Below are 19,377 nucleotides of genomic sequence, written 5' to 3' on the forward strand. Positions count from 1 at the left end.
TTGATTTTTTTGTATATTCCTAAAATTGTTAACAGTTTTTATATATTGTTAACGAAATCTGTGTTTTTTCAGAAAAATATACTGTGTTGTACTGTTTTTTTGTAGGGAGGGGGGCTTAAAAAACTAATGAAGCAAAAAAATGAATGTGCACCATTACATATCTCTGTGAATAAACTCGTTATAACTGCTGTCACTTGTAAAAGCCCATACCTCATGTAGTAATTGTTTTACTGTTTTCAGTGACAACAGATTAGAAATCCCAGACAACCCAGAGAACTTGACGAGTGCTTTCAACCAAATGACGCACTTAGTCTCCGGGCACATGAATTACACTTGGGATCAGATCTGCGAAATGTTCCAAAATGTGGCCTCAACTAGAAAGACTGCAAGTTGGTATAATTTGCTCCTTCTGATTATTCTTTATATTAGTTGTGTGCTAGGTACTAATAAAATTGTTTAGGCTAAGTATTACAAATAGCTGATACTTCTTTTCACCATGTAGTTTAACAGTAATACCAATGTTCAATAAGCTAGATTAATACTTATTCATGTTCAACTTTTGATGCACCAGTTTAAGCACAGGATTTCTTGGTTTGGTGTTAGTTGAAATGGTTTTTTAACTCTTAAAAGCTATTATAAAACAGGTGTTTTGGGTCCAGTACATTTAAACAGGAGTACACTGATCCTTTCAAATTCCATCCAATCCAGCCTGCTCTACCATACACTTGTGACTCTCGTAAGTGTACAGCAGACCGCAAAAACCCCTAATGTCAGGTGTGGGAATCAAACATACGACCAAGGGCAATTATCGCATCCTAGAGTAGCACCTTATACCACGCCGCCATCCTGTCTTGATGTCTTAGATGCACATAATATAAGTCACTTATGATCTCGCTATCCTGATTCTCCCCCTTGTGCTTCTGTCAAAGATTTCTCGTACGTATCTTCGTGTGACAAAGAAAATCTGACCTTGGTTAGATTAAGAAATTCTGTACATTTTCACAATATCAGGTCTGCAAATCTAATCGACAGTGAGACACACTAGGTTAATCAAGTCCCAACATAACTTTGTCTACATTGGTACAAATCTTTTCAATAAGTTGCCTCATAGTGTCAAAACAGTGTGCACAAAGAACTTTAAGAAATTTTTGGTTAAGTGGCTGAAAACGAAAGCCTTTTAATCAGTTGAAGAGGTGTACCTAAATTATTTTAATGATATTGAATTTTAAACTAGTTATACGAAACTAGTTATAATGAAATGACAAATGATGTAGCCTATCACCTACTGTATGTACTGTTTCCTGACGACTTTATCATTTTTTAATGTTTCAGGTGCCATTTAACAAAATAACAAACATCAGCTTGCCAATGTATGCACTAGAAAACTTGATAGAGTTGGATTTGGAAGGAAACTCAATAGCTCAGTGGGAGGAAAATAAATAAATTGGGTACGCTTAAAAAGTGAGTCAAATTTAATTTACTAAAGTGTGATTTGTTTCTATATTTTAAACCCTTGATGGGGTTTGTTGTAACTCTAACATACAAGTATTTTCTTACTGTAATGGTTTGCTGTAAATGTTAAACATGACATATATCTGTAAGAATATGTGTACAAATAACAGAATTATTTTAAACTCTTTCAATCATAACCTTCCAGGGTATACTCTCAATGATCCAACTAGTCAACAGAATCAGTAGGCTAGTGGACATGTATTCTGGAGCCTAAAGAATACAATTTTTGCATTGTAAAAAACACACAATATGGTTTTTCTTGAAACTGGTACAGAAATTTTCCCTAGAAAAGAAATATATTGTAAGTCGTGCTAATTTGCTTGAAGGCCGAAATGGGTGAGTATCAAAAGGGTTAATAAAAACATGAAATAAAAAGTGTCAGGTATATGTTTTTCTTAGATTTTTACATAAATACATGTTAAATCAGCATCAGATAACCATATACAGGCCCCCTAAAGTGATAACTTTCAGTTTCCTTTTGTAATTGTCTGATGGTTTTTTTATGTACATTTATTTTTATTATGGCATAATTGTGTAATATAAATAATAGTAAGTGAATCGAGCTAAAAAAAAATATAATTTGATAAAATATTATCGTTTCATATTTTTAACTCCCATTTTGACCTCTATCAAAACTAGTTTGCTGAGGATTAATTTCTGTGTTAGGAAAAATGTATCTATTGATTTCAGAATTAGATTATTTGGAATAGTTTAGTAACAATTTATTTTGCAATGTCCGTAACAAATTAAATACATTGCAATCAATTCATTACATACTTTTATAACCAAAAAATGTTAGAGAGGTTGTTGAAATAGACAAGTTAAAATATATTTATGATTTCAGACTGGAGACCTTGAATCTATGTGACTTAGGTCTCACAAATATCTCCATACCTGCTTCCCAGAACCTCTTTCCAAGTCTTCAGTGTCTAATGATCTCAAGTAACAATATTTCAAAGGTATGTTCTATCAAACAAACACACCTCACACATGCATGCACAACTTCTCATTGTTTGATTTCCTCTTGTACTATGTGTATGTACAAACAACGGCTATATACCAATTACTTGATATGAATAGTGAACTTGGGTTTCTAAACCATGCCTTCACCCGTCTGTACTTTTACAGAACAGCTGTTTGTGTGTAGGCTTTCGGATTTGTTTAGCATCGAGCAACCTCTACAAGAGCATCTTTTATATTTTTTATATTCCAGGAGTACAAATTATTGTTTAATTCCTTGACTACCATACTTGTGTAACAGGTTCCCAAGAGTTGCTTGATTCCAAACTCCTGGTATGGTGAGGTGATAAAACATTAGCCTCTAGTAGTGTTTATTACTTGAACTACAGTACTCCACAGTAGTGCTGTTTAATTGCACTAACAAACTGCAAACACTGTAATAACATTTGACGGCTAAGGGCCAAGTAAGGAACTGTAACGGGAGAATATGGTGAAGTTGTACTCGTACCAGGTTGTTTCAAACAGAATGTTATTGTTTTATAGTTTTTCAAGTTGTTTACATTTTGATAGTGCTCCAGTCAGTACGGTATGAAGTAGTCATAATAACGATGAGGACATTTCTTCAATTTTAGATTTTTCTGACTTCTTAGTTTTTGAGTTTGCAGTGATCGGAATGCAGACCTAATTTATCAACCAAGATGTGACAAATCTGGTGATTCTAATGGCAGTTTAGTGAATGAAGGAATCGCTGAAGTTTTATCATGATGGACGAGAAACATGCTACACGTGCATGTTGACTGTAGAGTAGCTCTGTGCAAATTGCAACACAAAATGCAAACATGCATAGAATGATATCAATTTTGACAGAGGGTCATAGAGTATTTTTAAGAATTGATATAGAATTGTGTGGGAGTGTACAGCTAGTTTAGTTGGATCATCCCATTCATTATACCAGGTCCAGTACATGCCACCAAGTAGGGGTTAAAGCGCTTAAGAGGACCAATGCTTCCCCAGCAGGTGATTTTTTTTTTTTGTTCTCTTTGGACAAGAAGCTTAGAAAATTGAACCTAGTTCTATAAAGACCTTTGTGCTGCTTCCGGAGTGACAGGATATTTTGGATGGGTAAGGTTGGGAGTAAGGGCAGTCTCCTTTCGAGATTCATGAGGAAAAATTTAGGGCGCTAATCTCAAGTTATGTCCCCTCGTAAGAAGAAGCCAGCTCTGAACCAGACTTCACAGTCAAAGAAAACAGGAGGTGACACACCTTTATATCTAGGATGGCAACAACCTTTGGACTCTTAGGGAACAAACCCCACCAACTCCAACAGTCTTTTATTGCTGTAGACTAGACCTACCAAATTACCTTTGCACCCCCAGAATCTCGACATTTTGCGGTTAGTGATGTGCCGCTCCTGGACATCCATAAGGTTACCCAGATTTAAGTAACACATCGGGTTTTTGTTGAGCCCAGTGTGGGTTCAACTGGAATGTATAAACCAGCCAGAAGCGAACCCTCCTGGGGGCCATCAGGTGACTCATAGTCATAGTCTGTTATAGTTCTCCAGTGCAGCTTTAAGGATATTTCAGAAAAGAAATTTAACCCTTTCCACTCTCGGATTTTTTTCACCAGTCTGCCCCCTCAGCTCGTATTTATTTTAGCATATTTTCGGTAAAAACCCATTTTTTAGCAAACTGGAAGTCAATAAAGTATATTATAGATTATTATATTGTATAATAATTTTATTTTATTTGTAATTTATAGCATAGAGATATAAAATTTGATACTTACACTAATAATTTTATATTTTAGCACGGTATATGGTATCGTTCAAAACACTCTGCAGGATGAAGACCAGGATTTTTTGGGTTGACAGCCCATATCTTTGGAAGTGTTCTGTTTAGAAATATGGTCTTTTAAGATTGATTTTACAAGTTACAGTTTTTACAAATAAGGTTAAATAAAAAAATTGTTTAAATTTTAAATTAGATTCGTGTTCAATAATACTCTCAAGTACAGTTCTCATAATATGATAAAATATATTATGATAAATATTATAATATTTAATAAAATACTCAATTCTTAATTAAGCAGTTAACCTAATCCCCTAATCAGCCAATCATGAGCAGTGCACACTACACAATACCTTATACCTTGCAACAAAGTTCAAAATCACGGTCAAACTAGTCTAAACAGGCAACACAACACAGGCAGTAAAGAGATACAGATAGAAACTCCACTCTGTATTTTTACTCTGCTCATAATCTTTAACATCTTAATTGGAGTACATACCTCCTAAAATGTTACCAGAGTACATACAAACGTGTTGACTGAACCTGGTAGGGATCACTTCTGGCTGGCTTATACCTTTCAACTGAACATAACCACTGGACACAGCAAAACCCAATGTGTTACTTAAATCTGGGTAACCTTATGGATGTCCAGGGAGCAGCACATCACTAACCGCAAATGTCGAGATTCTGGGGTGCAAAGGTAATTTGATAGGTCTAGTCTACAGCAATAAAAGACTGTTGGAGTTGGTGGGGTTTGTTCCCTAAGAGTCAAAGGTTGTTGCCATCCTAGATATAAAGGTGTGTCACCTCCTGTTTTCTTTGACTGTGAAGTCTGGTTCAGAGCTGGCTTCTTCTTACGAGGGGACATAACTTGAGATTAGCGCCCTAAATTTTTCCTCATGAATCTCGAAAGGAGACTGCCCTTACTCCCAACCTTACCCATCCAAAATATCCTGTCACTCCGGAAGCAGCGCAAAGGTCTTTATAGAACTAGGTTCAATTTTTCTAAGCTTCTTGTCCAAATGAGAAGCCGCAAATGTCGAGATTCTGGGGTGCAAAGGTAATTCAATAGGTCCTAGTCTACTGTGTACTGTGGGAGATGACTATTGGAGTTTGGTGGGATTCGTTTTCTAACTATCAAAGTTTCTTAATAGCCTCAACAAGGGTGTGCCACCCCATCTGCTTTGACTGGAGTGGCTGGTTCAGAGCTAGCCTCCCCTTCTTCCGAGGGGATTTTGAGATTATTGCCCTATTTCTTCCTCATGGATTTCGATAGGAGGCGGCACCTACCCCCAAACCTTAGCTCTCCTGAATATCCTGTCACTCCAGACGCAGCGCTAAGGTTCTTATAGGACTAGTGCAATTTATAAGCTACTTTTCCTGAGAGAGAAAAAAAAATGTATTGGACTGGCGTACATAACTCCTAACGTATTGACTGGCGTACATAACTCCTTATGTATTGACTGGTGGACATACCCTCATAACGTGTTGACTGAAGTACATACCTCCTAACGTATTGACTGGCGTACATAACTCGTAACGTATTGACTGGCGTACATAACTCCTTATGTATTGACTGGTGTACATACCTCATAACGTGTTGACTGGAGTACATACCTCCCTCCACCTGTGTTGACTGAAGTACATACCTCCCTCTACCTGTGTTGACTGGAATACATACCTCCCTCCACCTGTGTTGGACTGGAGTACATACCTCCGCAGTACTGATCCGCAGTAAATGTGTTGTGAGAATATGTGCCATAGATAGGGAGTAAATGTATTATTAAATATTGACTGGGACAGACACATCATACCTACTGTCGCTGCTGTTAGTGATATTGAAATTCAAATATTCCACGATGATATGTGTAAAGCAATATATTTATTATAAGTGGAAAGAAACATGATGTAATCTAAAAATATTATGTTACCAAATGAAATTAAATTTTGAATGATATTACTTGTAGAAGTAACGTAATATCTTGTATTTTTGTGTTATTGTTCATGTTTACAAGTTAAATGTAAATTTAATTTAATTGGATATTTTCAGTGGAATGATATTTCTGAACTTGAAAAACTTCCAAAGCTGGAGGAATTGAAATTCACTAATAATCCTGTGCAAGATAATCTCTCTGTCGAGACTGTATACTACAAGGTTGTCTGCAGGATTGGAACTCTTAAGGTAATAATTGTATTTTTGTATTAGTTTTTGTATTTCCCAGAATAAGGTAAAATATAATTAAACATTGAATAATAAAGAGTAAAAGTAATTATTAGTATAAATTTGTATAAGATTTAACTAATTATTGATTTATTACACTGTTCTATTGAAACATAATTTATAGTGTTACTGTCTGAAGGGTTGTCTCTATTTTATGTATAACCAAAGTCTTACCAGACTTGCTACTGGCTAACTCTTAAGTATTTCTTCTGTAATAGACTTGTAAAAGGCTAAAGCATTAATGCAAATAAGATTAAAATAAAAGATAAAATAACTTCACTATTAAATTCTTGACAGAGACGTGTTTCCGAAAAGCAAGTGGATCTTAAATAAATAAACAACAAATGGTTTTTGAGTTTGATAAACATTAAACTGTTGTTTAAGTATAATCTTGTATAGCATTATATTGTATAAACTTATACACATATGTATTTTATAAAACTTGTCAGCAAGGACGTAACCAGCAATGGGGTTCAAAGAGTCCGGACCCCCAAATTTATAATTTGTTCAATTACTTTTTTAGTAAACGATTGTTATTTTAATAATTCAGTATTACTGACATGTACTGCTGAAAGATCGTTCTCAACTAATAAACGGATCAAGAACTTTTTAAGAAACAAAATGGGGCCTTCCTCTCTGTCCACTACGGGAATATATCAGTTATCTGGACCCTTCTCAAAATGTTTTCCAGGCTATGTTCTTGCTTTTCAGATTATGAAGGTTTTATGTTCTAACATAAAGTGATAGCTGTAACAATCCTGTTATCCTTTTAATCTTCATATTGCATTAAATCCAATAATCTTCATAAATTCATCAAAGTGCCTCAATACTTATTGTGCTTGAAGGTGCTGAACCGTAAAATTGTTACCAGAGAAGAAAGGAGGAGTGCAGAACTAGAGTATTTGAAGGAATGTGGCAGAGAATGGCTTGAAGTATCAAACGATGAAGCCCTCAAGACAAAGTTTGTCGCTACGCATCCAAGATATCCCATTATTGTTAAAAGTAAGTCTGGTTTCTATTTCCTTTACATGTTAAAACATAATCTTTAAAAAATTTGTGCTCAATGTTCTAAAAAGCGAATTTGAAAAAATCATATGGAATGTTATTTTGATAACAGCAATATAATATGCTAAATAATATTAGCCCTCGATCTAGTGCATGTTAACCCTTTTAGGACCAGACCAAAATTTGACATGTGCAAAGAAAGTTTTTGCGTTTTTCTGGCCATGCTCCAAGAACTGTGCATATTAAAAATGTGTGATTTTTCAAGCGTTTGAGAGAAAAATCATATCTTCAGAACTAATTACTGTACAGATTTGTTTTTAGGCTTAAAATGTTTATAATTAAATTGTTCATTGTGAAAAAATAAATTTAAGTCATTATATAGCAAAATACAATTTGATTTTTCTGTTTATTAAATAAAAATAAGAAAAAAATTAAAAAAATTGAGTTTGATCTTCAATAACTACTAAAAATAAGAATAAATTATCTGTAAATGGTATTTATTAGTTCTACATATAATTCTCTATAACTGTACAAAATTTGAAAGCCCTGGAATAAAATATAAAAAGTTTGTAAATGAATTAAATTTTTCTGTAACACTAGTTACAACACACTTTTCAGCATTAGCCTAACATACAAAACCTTATAGGCTACTAAGGATATTATTCGGTACTTTGGGATTATACCGACCACACCAGTATGAAGAACACAAAAATATACATTTATTATAGAAACAAACATGATAGAACGAAAAAACAACTCTTTAATTACAAAATTACAAACTTACAACGATTATCAATTGTTAATGGGGTCAGATTCCGTTATATGCCCCCAACGCTTATACTTTTTTCAATGAACTTAGAACGTTATAAAACGATGTAGTTGAGTAACAGAACTAACATTCCATCAATCAACAAGCATTTCCAGGTATTGTGATCGGTATTGTTGTCGCTGTTATCTTATCTTTCTCGAGAATCCCGATTGCGGCAGGCCGCGCGGCATCACATGATTATTTAAGTTTTTTGCACGGTACATAAAAACAAGTTTTGTGTGTTTTTTTCAATAAAGAGTTTAGTTTTTGTTTGGTAATGTTTGTTTTTGTTGAATTTTTGTGTTTGTAGAAATGTAGGGATAAAACACGGAAGTACAACAAAGCGACGCACCAGCTGAACGGGCGGCGAGACTCTGCAATCATGTTATCTACTAGACCCGCTCGACTTTGACCTCTGTCTGAGGATGGGGAGGGGTTTGCAATAAGACAATTCCTGTTTTATATTGACGAAATATTGTTATACGCTAATCTAGTAATCAGTAGAAGCAAAATGTCAAATAACGATTCATGTCTGGGTGTGGTCGGTATAATCCCAAAGTACCATCACAACATTACGATGCAACATGGCCGTAAAATATTTTTTTTCACCAAGCTGATGATTCCAAAGACGTTTAAAATTTGATATCATAGTAAGAAACATACAGGGAATAGAAAATAGTATATTTATTCCATAAAGAATATTAAAATATCTCTTAAAAGTATGAAAAGTCCGCCGGTGATAAATCAGACGGCTGGTCCTTTTCGCATAGTACGCTGCCGGCGATAAATCAGACGACTGGTCCTTTTCGCATAGTATGTCGTTGGCGATAAATCAGACGGTTGGTCCTTAAAGGGTTAAAGGTTCAACTAGGTTACCCTCTTTTCTGCACATTACAAGTTATATATATATATTTTTTTGAAATGATATTATACAAGCCGATACGGAATTGTAATTTGAGAACATGTTATTTATTACAGCAAGTACAAACCGCTGTTTGCAGTTTACTTTTTGAAAGCACTCTGTAGTTATAAAAAATAACGGGACACTGTTTGTTTCGTTAAACTTTTTTATTTAATTAAACTAATGTACTCAATTTGTTTTTAGTTTTTTTTTTGCCTACGTAAAATTCTAAAGGTTATGAATGAGTTTTAAATAGAAAACGATAACCATTCAGAAATGTGCAATATTTAAACCTCAGATCTTACGTTGTTAAAAATGTAACTATCTACCACTACAATATGTCTTAATGCACATTTGAAGCAGACAAAACAGCACCGATATCACAAGATCATTGTTTCTAAAAATACAGTTTGTGAGGTCATCATGAAGTTATCAACGTCCCCATCTTACTCCCTTACCCCCTCTCCCCTGCCCTGCCTGCCGACGTGTAGTAGAAGTTGATCAAGTTTGTTCATGTGACATTCCTTGCTCTCAAAACTTACAGTTACAAAACAATCTTGTGTTTCCTGTTGTCAGATGATTGTCCTCATTAAATGAAATTCAACAAGTTGTCAGAGTCCAACGTTTTACTCTCAGTGAGATCAGTAAACTATACATATACATATTGTATATTAAATCACCAAATTATATTCCTAACATCTTACGTAGGAAATAATAATAAAAAAATTAAATATTACTTTTAGTGAAAAGTTTCAGCTCAAGCTTTACAATAAAGGTGATGTGAATACAACACAATCACAGTTACTGAGTTAAAATGATTTAATGGTCAATTATATATTTTTTTTATTCTGATTCTCAATCTGCGGTTACAGAATATGGAGCAGCAGAAGAATCTGAGTTAAAGAAGACAAACCAGTCCGTAGCCTCTTCACTGGTGCGGGTCACATTGCAAGGGCCAGACAAAGCGGTCACCATGTCATTGCCCAAAACCATGCAGATCAAGAATTTGTTGCCTTTGGTGGCGAAAATGTTTTAATACTGGGGGTGCTGTTCCAACTCTCTGTCGGAAGAGTTCAAAGGTATGCTTTATACTAACCCTACTCAGTTAATTTTCAGTTTGTAACAAAACCATTTGGTTCTTTATCTAGTAATTTCTCTTTAGCTTTAATTTTATAGTTTGTTCTAACCGCAAGTGGGTTTTGTGTATACATTTGTAAACAATTTTGTAAAATTTTCAAAAAGTTTTTTTTAGCACAAATAAGTGTTTTCAAAAAAATTTATGCTGATTTCCTTTTATATCCTAGTAAACTATATCTATTCCTTAACCTAATTACAAAATTTCAAAAGCCTACCTTTATATAGAAGTCCAGTTGTGATTTTTTCACTAAATGTGACACGAGCACAGTTTTTGTAAGTTGCATGGACGTTGTATGTAATGTTATACTATATTCACAAATCAATATTTGTCACTATGCTAAAATAAATCTTACAGAAACACAAAACAAAAATAATCTTCCCTCAGTCTTTCACTGTTAAAAATCACAAAACTATAACTAAAGGAGAATATGTTCAATATTTACATTACACGGATGGAGTCTAACATTGGTGTTTGCCAAAACAAATGGCATGAATGCCATGAATCCTGTGTCATGTAATGCACCTAACAGTGTATTTTCACTCACTGGTGACTGCTCTCTCTTTCTCTTATTCATTTTACTAAATTTTCAGTACAAATAAATAATAAAAATGCCCTAACAACAAAAGTAATGAGAGAAATACAAACGTAAACAACGCACAGCAACACGAACGTAACCTCACTCTCGACCAAACAATCCAACAGCTGCGAAGCTCAAATACGACCAAACAAAACAGTCCATAGAGGAATAAACTACTTTGTGGTTTCAAAGCAACTAATCGACTATCGATTAGTCAAAATTTCACTGCAATCAGATGAACTATAAGAAAATTACAGGCGAAAAAAAGTGACGTACCTATATTACGGCCGTTGGCGATTTTCAGTTGAGTAGCCGACAGCCGTAATATAGGTACGTTGGCGTGCAAAGGGTTTAACTCTCTACCCTCTCTGAAAATGAGGGGAAAAATATTTGTATCCTTCAAAAAGTCCAAAAAAGTATTTTAATATATATGGTGAAGATTGTACATCGATACCTTAATCCGTTTGGAATATATCCAGGCATGTCAGAACTTAATTTACTCCCTGTATATAACAGTTGAATACATTTTTAACCCATTGAGGAATTAATTAACCTAGCCTCTTTAGGACAGAATGTTTGAATTGATTTTAGCAAAAATGCATGCGTGTACTAAAATATTAATAAAATGAGTTTGGATACAGATAAATTAGTAAATTTTTCAGGACGTTTTAGTCTATTTGGTTGTTCAACAATAGTGTTTGTTGCTTCTCCAAATAATTTTTTATTTAATTTTTTTAGTATATATTTAAAAAAAATTTTAAGTAAGAAAAACAAAAAAAATCAAAAGCAAACGGTCAATATTCTATTACTTTTTTTTTTATCTGTTTTAATATTTTTTATTCAAAACAGCGCAATGTTTTTTACGTGTAAAACCAGTTTTTTATTTGATTACTTAATTATGAAGCATACTTTTTAACAAAACAATCAAAATTCACTTACATTTTTCATGTTTTTTTATGATAAGCTCCTAAATTGGTTGTCAGGGAGATGAGATAAAACTGTGTTACATTCTATTGTTATTATCAAAATGATAATTAAAATCAAGTATTTACATTACATACAATAACGATTCATTTACTTTTTATAATTCACTTTTGTGTCAGTCTTTGAGTATCTTTGATATCTCAATATCACTGTCCAAGTATCTGTCTACTTCTGAAGTGCGCAAATTGTCTTGTTCCATGAGGTAGCGGAAGAACTAAAAACTCCTTCAAAAACTATAAACAGTAAAAACACTAAACATTGAGAACACAATACATAGAATGTAATTTGTACATGATTGAGTAAAACACACACACAGAGCCACCATTATATTTTTGTATAACACTATATATATCATTTTGATAAGATTATATAATAAAAAAATAATTATTTATAACTGAATTTGTCTTAAATTTAAAATTGTAATCAGTTAACTCACCTCCTTTGGTTGTTTGATTTCATATAACACAGTCACTATTAAAAATAGTAACAGTTCCGATTGAATCGTCATACATTCCCCCCTAACATCCTGATCTATAGTAATTTATACTCTTAGCTAGAGTTAACTAAGTTTCCATGTATTAAAAGCATGGTGGTTTTACATAAACAGTCACAATATTTATAACTATAATTAGAAAAAATTATACTTCCCTATTTATTACTAATTACATAATGCACAAATTAGCAACCAAATGTGTTAATTTTCGAGTTAAAGCAACTAAAAATAACAAATTTATTTTTCATGGACTGTTTCAGAACGCCAAAATTATTGTAGAGATGAACAAGCCCGCTGAAGACACTGGATTACTACTCTGTCGAGGACGGTGATGAGATTTCAGTACGGTGGTAATGCTACGTTTCTTTGTTACATTTAACAAGGTTTTTATAGTTTATTTTGTTGTATTTTTTAATAACAGTTTAATATTAATTTTCCCTGTAACATAAATAAAGTATTACCGCATGTAAAAGAGGTTTTATTTTCCTATACGGTCCATTCTATGTCTAATTATCCAGATGAAGTATTATTTATTACTCACGATCTCAGACTAAGATGAAACTTAATTTCTCATTTGTATTTTTTTCATTCATATGAATGCATACCGAGTTTTATCTCTCATTCTTAACTGGTTTTTATTTTATAGCTACTTGTTAAGTGTGCAAAATAGTATTTTTATTTTTTATGAGGCTTCAAAATGAACTTATACTCTCACAATGGAAATGATTAAATGTGTTTCTATGGATATTACTTTGAACCATAACAATAAAGCAAATCACATAAAAAGTCATGTAACACAAGAGCTTGAAATGCCAAATGGACTAATTTAAACAGCTAAGGAGCCATAGCTTTCAGCTGGAAAGTGTTAAAAAAAGAGACAAACTATTATAATGTTGTAGAAAAAATATAATTTGCTAATTAGTAAAACCAATGAGCCTAACAGACTTGTATTCTTGAGATGTAATATGGGGGTATGCAACACGGCCTCCCTCTCGCATACCCCACACCAGTTTGTACTCATGGGACAAAAAATAGCAGAGCTCTGAAAATTTAAATGTTATTAAAAAAACATAAAATTTTAAAAAATCAAAAAGCTACATTCATATACAGTGTGTTCCAAATTTTATGCACACTGAAAGGATCTTGGAAACTATAAGAGATACAGCAAAGATTAAACGGACCAAGTTGTGTGTAATAACAACCAACAAATTAATGTGGTCACATAGATTATTGGTTGCATCATTCACTCGCTGCGCTCAAAAAACTTTTTCTTCTTTCAAAATTTTCAAATTGTCAGAGCTCTCTTATTAGTAAGTATATTAAAACTTTTTTTACATTAGTTCTTCTAGTTTTTAAATATTATAATGAAAAATTGTTCAAGGCAAGCAGGCAGGAGGTATTGAGTTTTTTAATACGACCCATTTTTTAATTAATCAAAAGAAAGTAGATTTTTTACTGATTTTAAAAATACCATATGCGTTGTAATTTTCTTGTGCTTTTCATCAAATAATTCATAAAACACGTTTTTGTACGATTGTATGAAGGGAATTTTTATTGTACTATTCGTATAGTTGGTAAACTTGACTGATATTTCACTGTACACAGTGTTGGAATCAGCTGTTTAGTAAAACATAGAAATTATCAGACAAGGTCAGTCCAAAAATGACTGTTACTGACATTTTCGTAATTGATTATCCAAATAGTATGTTAGTTTAGAATTGTATCATAATTTATAATTACAAACAACAATTTGGTAAAACTTTCAGTAAAAAAACTCTTAAAATAAGTTTGGGAAATGTTTTCTAGTAAAAGCTAGCATTTGGCACTAAAACCACAAGAGCATTGCAGCTGTCCAGTAGTAAAGGCGCCAATGAGTTAATTAATATGTACACAATTGAGGAATCAGAAAATAATAACTGAAGTAATCCAGGAAAAATGTATTATTTCCATATATGAAAAATGAGGCGGACTTAACAGGTCAAGGTTTTGTGCTGAAACATAGGAAGAAAGGATAAGACAAGCTCTCAAGATGCTAATATTGATAGGCACAAAAGGATGAGATACATTACAACCAGGCCCGTAGCTAGGCTGGGGCAACCGGGGCATTGCCCCGGGGCCCCCGGCCAGGGGGGGCCCCCAAATGAAGGTGGAAAAATTGAAAATGAAATTAAAGTTTATGTGAAATTTATTGATTACTGTAGGGTCGTAGGGATATTTCATCGAATCATCAAAATGTCTTTATAAAAAAATATTTAAATAGCTTTTCAATATAAAATAATGGACAGATATTGTTCTCACAGAGATTTCGTAACAAAAATAGACAGACTATCAATCAGCCTGTCAGTTGTTACGCAATTAAAGAAATGCAGTTTGCACTTTAAGTATGCCTTACTCCCCCCTCCCCAACAGTAATAAACTCGTCCTGACGTCGACGTGACGTAGACGGCTCCGTCTGCCTCTGCCACAGCTGACAGACGACAGTGAGAGTGACTACGACTAGTGAGCTAGTGACAGACAGCCCGGATAAGGTTTATGTTATGTTGATGGTAAACTAACACCAAAAACTGACGTTTTGGCGTTCGTCCGTTACTCGTTTGTTACGGTGTTAAAGTGTTATACAATTTGTATTCTTATTCTTGTATTTGTTAAAATGAAAAGAAGCTATCAAAGTGGGGCAAAGAAAAGGCAAGACAAGAAGAAAAGAGAAGAGGATGCTTCAAAGTGTTCTTCCACCCTATCTGCTTGGTTATGTCCTACTACTAGTACTACTACAACTAAAAGTACTAATGTCACATCTACATCTAGTACTGAAAACTAGACCAATAATTGGTGAGTGGTTTGAATTTAGATACGGTATTTAGGCCTAATTAATTAGCTTGGCCAATAACTATATAATTAATATCTTAAAATTTAACTATGTTAAAATTAACTGTGTTAAAATTTAACTAGAGTTTGGATGTTTGATTGAGTTTAGACCACTGTGTCTGACTCAGACTGCAATCTATTCTAATCTAATAAGCAAGGTTTGTTTGTGAATTTATCACTAGTCATATATAGGCTACATATTACCTACTATTGTGTAGTGGTCATTTAATTTTTTATGTGATTTTTATGATTCCTTTGGTTTCTACTTCTTTCTGTGTAGGTATTTTATTTGTTTATACATGCACAGCAGCACAGCATGAATATCTATCATAGTAATTTTATATCTTTTTGTGATAATATGATGTAAAAAATGCACCACACTCGCTTGCACATTCATTATTTATGAGGCCATGTATCTACTCTTTTTATATTTTTTTATATATTTTTATATATTTTATTATATCTTTACAATGTTATTAAAATTGGCTTTAAATTATATGTTATATGTAACTTAATGTTATTTTGACTTGCTATTTTTTATTGCAGCCTCAGTCCCAGGAAATGAGATTGAAGAGGAAGTTACAGCTCAAGATAACGCTGAAGAAAGTATTGATGAAGAAGTAACATGCCTAGGGCTAGGGCATCAACAAGAAAATTGTGCCAAACCTCCAACAAGTCCTACGTCAAGCAGTGAACTGATCGGCGTAAATGATCAAGTAAGTAGACATGCCAAGTACAGAATACTTATATTATATTTTTCAACATAACAACATATGCTGTTTTATCGCCCTAAACATGGAATCCCTACGATAAAATATTCCATGGTTACATGGAAGGAAACAGTATTACTTCCATGTAAACATGGAATTACAGTAAGTCCCTATTGTTATGATCATGTTTGTAAGAAAAAAATACTAATGCATTGCAATCTACTTACAGGTGGAATGTAGCCGGACGAATAAAATTAATGAAACTTGTTTAAACACCGGAGAACCCCATTTTCCAGACCAGATCATCGATCCAGAGGTGAAAAAACGAATTATTGAATTAGGACTAGGACCCTATCAACCAGTTGGCCCATTTCCATATGATGGAAAACAAGGTAGGTCCTTTTCAGACAATTATTTTACCCTGAAGTCAAAGTCTGGGCTCAAACTGAAAAGAACTTGGTTGTGCTATTCGTCCAAATTGGATTGTGTTTATTGCCAACCTTGCTGGTTGTTTCCCCAGAAAGGACCTGTAGGAGGATGGGATTCAGGATTAAGGGACTGGAAACATTTGTCTGATCGCATAAAGACACATGAGAATTCACAGCACCATGCTGATTCCTGCTTGGTTTATGAGCAATGGCGACGTCATGGCTCAATAGACGATGCACTAGAAAAAGGTTTGAAGGAGGAGCGGAATTTTTGGAGGAAAGTTTTGAAGAGGGTCTTAGATGTCTCCCTTATGTTGGCAACATGCAACCTTCCTTTTCGTGGAGACAGTTGGCATATCACTGATAGAAATAAAGGTAATTTTCTATCATTGATTGAATTGCTGTCAAAATATGACACTATCCTAGAAGATCTAATTACAAGGCCAAGTGGTACTGTTAATTATCTCAGTCCAACAATTCAGAATGAAATTATTTCTCTGATGGCTAGTGAAGTGCTTAGTGGAATTAAAGAAGAGCTTTTGAGTGCGCCTTTTTTCTCCATAATTTACGACACAACACAAGATGTAAGTAAAGTAGATCAGCTAAGCGAAGTTTTTCGCTATGTAAAGATTGACCATGACCAACTCGGAAAACCTTGTGAGTTGAGAATTTGTGAAACGTTTACATCTTTCACAGCAGTTACTGACCAAACCGCTTCGGGGCTAGAAGACGTCATCATAAAATCAATTTCAGAAAAAGGCCTTGACATAACAAAATGCAGAGGACAAGGATACGATGGTGCATCGGTCATGAGTGGTGTGTATAATGGAGTACAAAAGAGAATCCAAGAACTTGCACCCCATGCCTATTTTCATTCACTGTGCCAGCCATAATTTGAATTTGGTTCTTAAAGATGCCGTTGAATGCAATCGAGAAATAGCACAATTTTTTGAGACGGTGCAAAATATTTACAGATTTTTTGGCCACAGCATTGTTCGGTGGCAAGAACTAAAAGTCGTTTCTGGTTGTACAGAGAATCCGAAGGCTCCTGTTCCTAAAGACAAGGTAACATTAAAGACTTTAAACCCTACACGTTGGGCAGGGAGATATGAAGCTGTGTACGCTTTAAAGGAAAGGTTCGGTGATGTAATGAAAGCCTTAAATAAAATAATTTTGACAAGCAAAAAGCCAAAGGAAAGGAATGAAGCTGAGGGGCTCAAAAAAAGGTTAGAATCTTTTAGTTTTGTTTTGCTCTTGACTGTCCAGTGCAAAATATTAGGGGAAATAAACATTGCCTCAAAATCCTTGCAAACGGAATCTATTGATTTAATGACAGCGTACGATCTCCTAGGCAATGCTTTATTGAAAGTAACCGAACTTCGTTGGTCCTTTGAAGAAGTCTGTAGTGAAGCAGAAGAAGTATGTTCAAAATGGGGGATTACGATTACCCATGAATTTATTGGCCAACGTGCAAGAAAGGTAAAAAAGCACTTTGATGAACTTTGTGAAGACCAAAGACTGACAGATCCTAAAAGCAATTTCAGAGTGACAATATTCTTCCCAATGGTTGATACTATAGTGTCACAAATTGACAACCGTTTTAAAGGCATGAAGCAAGTGATTGATGCCTATAAAATTTGTCACCCTTCTTTCCTGGCCTCATGTTCAGATGAAGAACTGCGTTGTGAAGCTGATAATTTTGTAAGCAGATTTTCAGATGATGTAACGCCATTGTTCAAAGCTCAGATTTTATCAGTAAGGAATGCTTTTCAATCCAAATTAAAGGATTTCAAAGAAGTAAAAGAAGTTGCAAATCTCCTACTCATTGAAAACAGTTCCCTAGCATCAACCTACCCGGATGTACTAACAGCATGCTTTATGTACCTCACAGTCCCTGTGACAGTAGCCAAAGCAGAGAGATCATTCTCAAAATTAAAACTCATCAAAAACTACCTGCGAAGCTCCATGTCCCAACAACGTCTCACTGATTTGGCTCTTTTGTCTATTGAAAATGACAGAGCCCGAAAAATAGATTTTGACCGAATTATTGATGTTTTTGCTAGTGTCAAGTCAAGAAGAAAGTCTTTTTAGTAAGTTCAGTTGCATTCTCACTATCAAACTAGTTGGGCAATTTTAAACTTGAGAATGAGTGGGTATTACCACCATTGATCATATATAATTAATGGTATTACCAGTATTACCATAAACACCATAAATAAATATACAATTTATTGTGTATTCAAAGGTATTACATAATTAATTATATTACTTGTATGTTTATCTACTAAACTACATTGCTTGGATGTAGGCCTAAGAAGAGACTAAAAAGTTTTAAGACATCAGCACTTATGTCTTTATTTATTTATTATCTATTGTGAATAAAATTTGAAAAAATAATTATGTTTTTCATTTTCCTTTCAGCACTATAAATAGAATACCAATCACAATGGTAAGCTGAAAAAATAATGGCTCTAAAAACCAAACTAATGGCACCAGGGCCAGGAGTCATACAAATTTGCATATAAAATCATTACCAGTTTATGACTTACCGTAGAAATTTGTAAACATAGTTTAAGCAAACAATTAAGTATTATAGATTTAATAAGAAAAAAAGGTAATAATAATAATAATAATAGGATAATAATAAAAAAATGCACATAAATTCTAAGCCTAAAGATCCAATTACTGTATGCTTATATCTAGTAATTAAAAAAAGTGCGAAATATATAACAAAGGGGGGCCCCGAATGGACTTTCTGCCCCGGGGCCTCCAAGGGCCTAGCTACGGGCCTGATTACAACCTAGTTAAATTGTATTTTTATAACTATACCTAATTCCATATAAAATCTACAAAGGAAAAATAACAGATTTTAAATTTTTATAGAAATTTATTTGTACAAGATATAGCAACAAATTACATAAAATTTGCTTTAAACACTAGAACTGCCTTTTCCTTCACGTTTCTTTGAAGATCTCGATGGAAAAT

At 33.8% G+C, this 19,377-nt stretch overlaps 1 protein-coding gene across 1 annotated transcript; it reads left to right on the forward strand.

The window, feature by feature from the left end:
- The first annotated feature begins 1,428 nt into the window (after nt 1–1,428).
- On the forward strand, nt 1,429–10,248 carry LOC124365231 (tubulin-specific chaperone E-like). The gene is made up of 5 exons (XM_046821193.1): nt 1,429–1,461; nt 2,357–2,471; nt 6,313–6,444; nt 7,329–7,485; nt 10,070–10,248. The coding sequence occupies exons 2-5, from the start codon at nt 2,445–2,447 to the stop codon at nt 10,231–10,233; spliced, it is 480 nt and encodes a 159-aa protein (XP_046677149.1). The 5' UTR covers nt 1,429–1,461; nt 2,357–2,444; the 3' UTR covers nt 10,234–10,248.
- Nucleotides 10,249–19,377: the final 9,129 nt, after the last annotated feature.

Source organism: Homalodisca vitripennis, chromosome 6, assembly GCF_021130785.1.
Source record: "Homalodisca vitripennis isolate AUS2020 chromosome 6, UT_GWSS_2.1, whole genome shotgun sequence".
Lineage (NCBI taxonomy): Eukaryota > Metazoa > Arthropoda > Insecta > Hemiptera > Cicadellidae > Homalodisca > Homalodisca vitripennis.

Excerpts from the sequence above, each read along its gene's own strand:
- LOC124365231 (XM_046821193.1), top strand. The coding sequence starts at position 2,445 with ATGATCTCAAGTAACAATATTTCAAAG. Across the intron at positions 6,445-7,328 it reads GCAGGATTGGAACTCTTAAG|GTGCTGAACCGTAAAATTGT; the intron begins GTAATAATTGTA and ends TTGTGCTTGAAG. Across the intron at positions 7,486-10,069 it reads ATATCCCATTATTGTTAAAA|AATATGGAGCAGCAGAAGAA; the intron begins GTAAGTCTGGTT and ends CTGCGGTTACAG.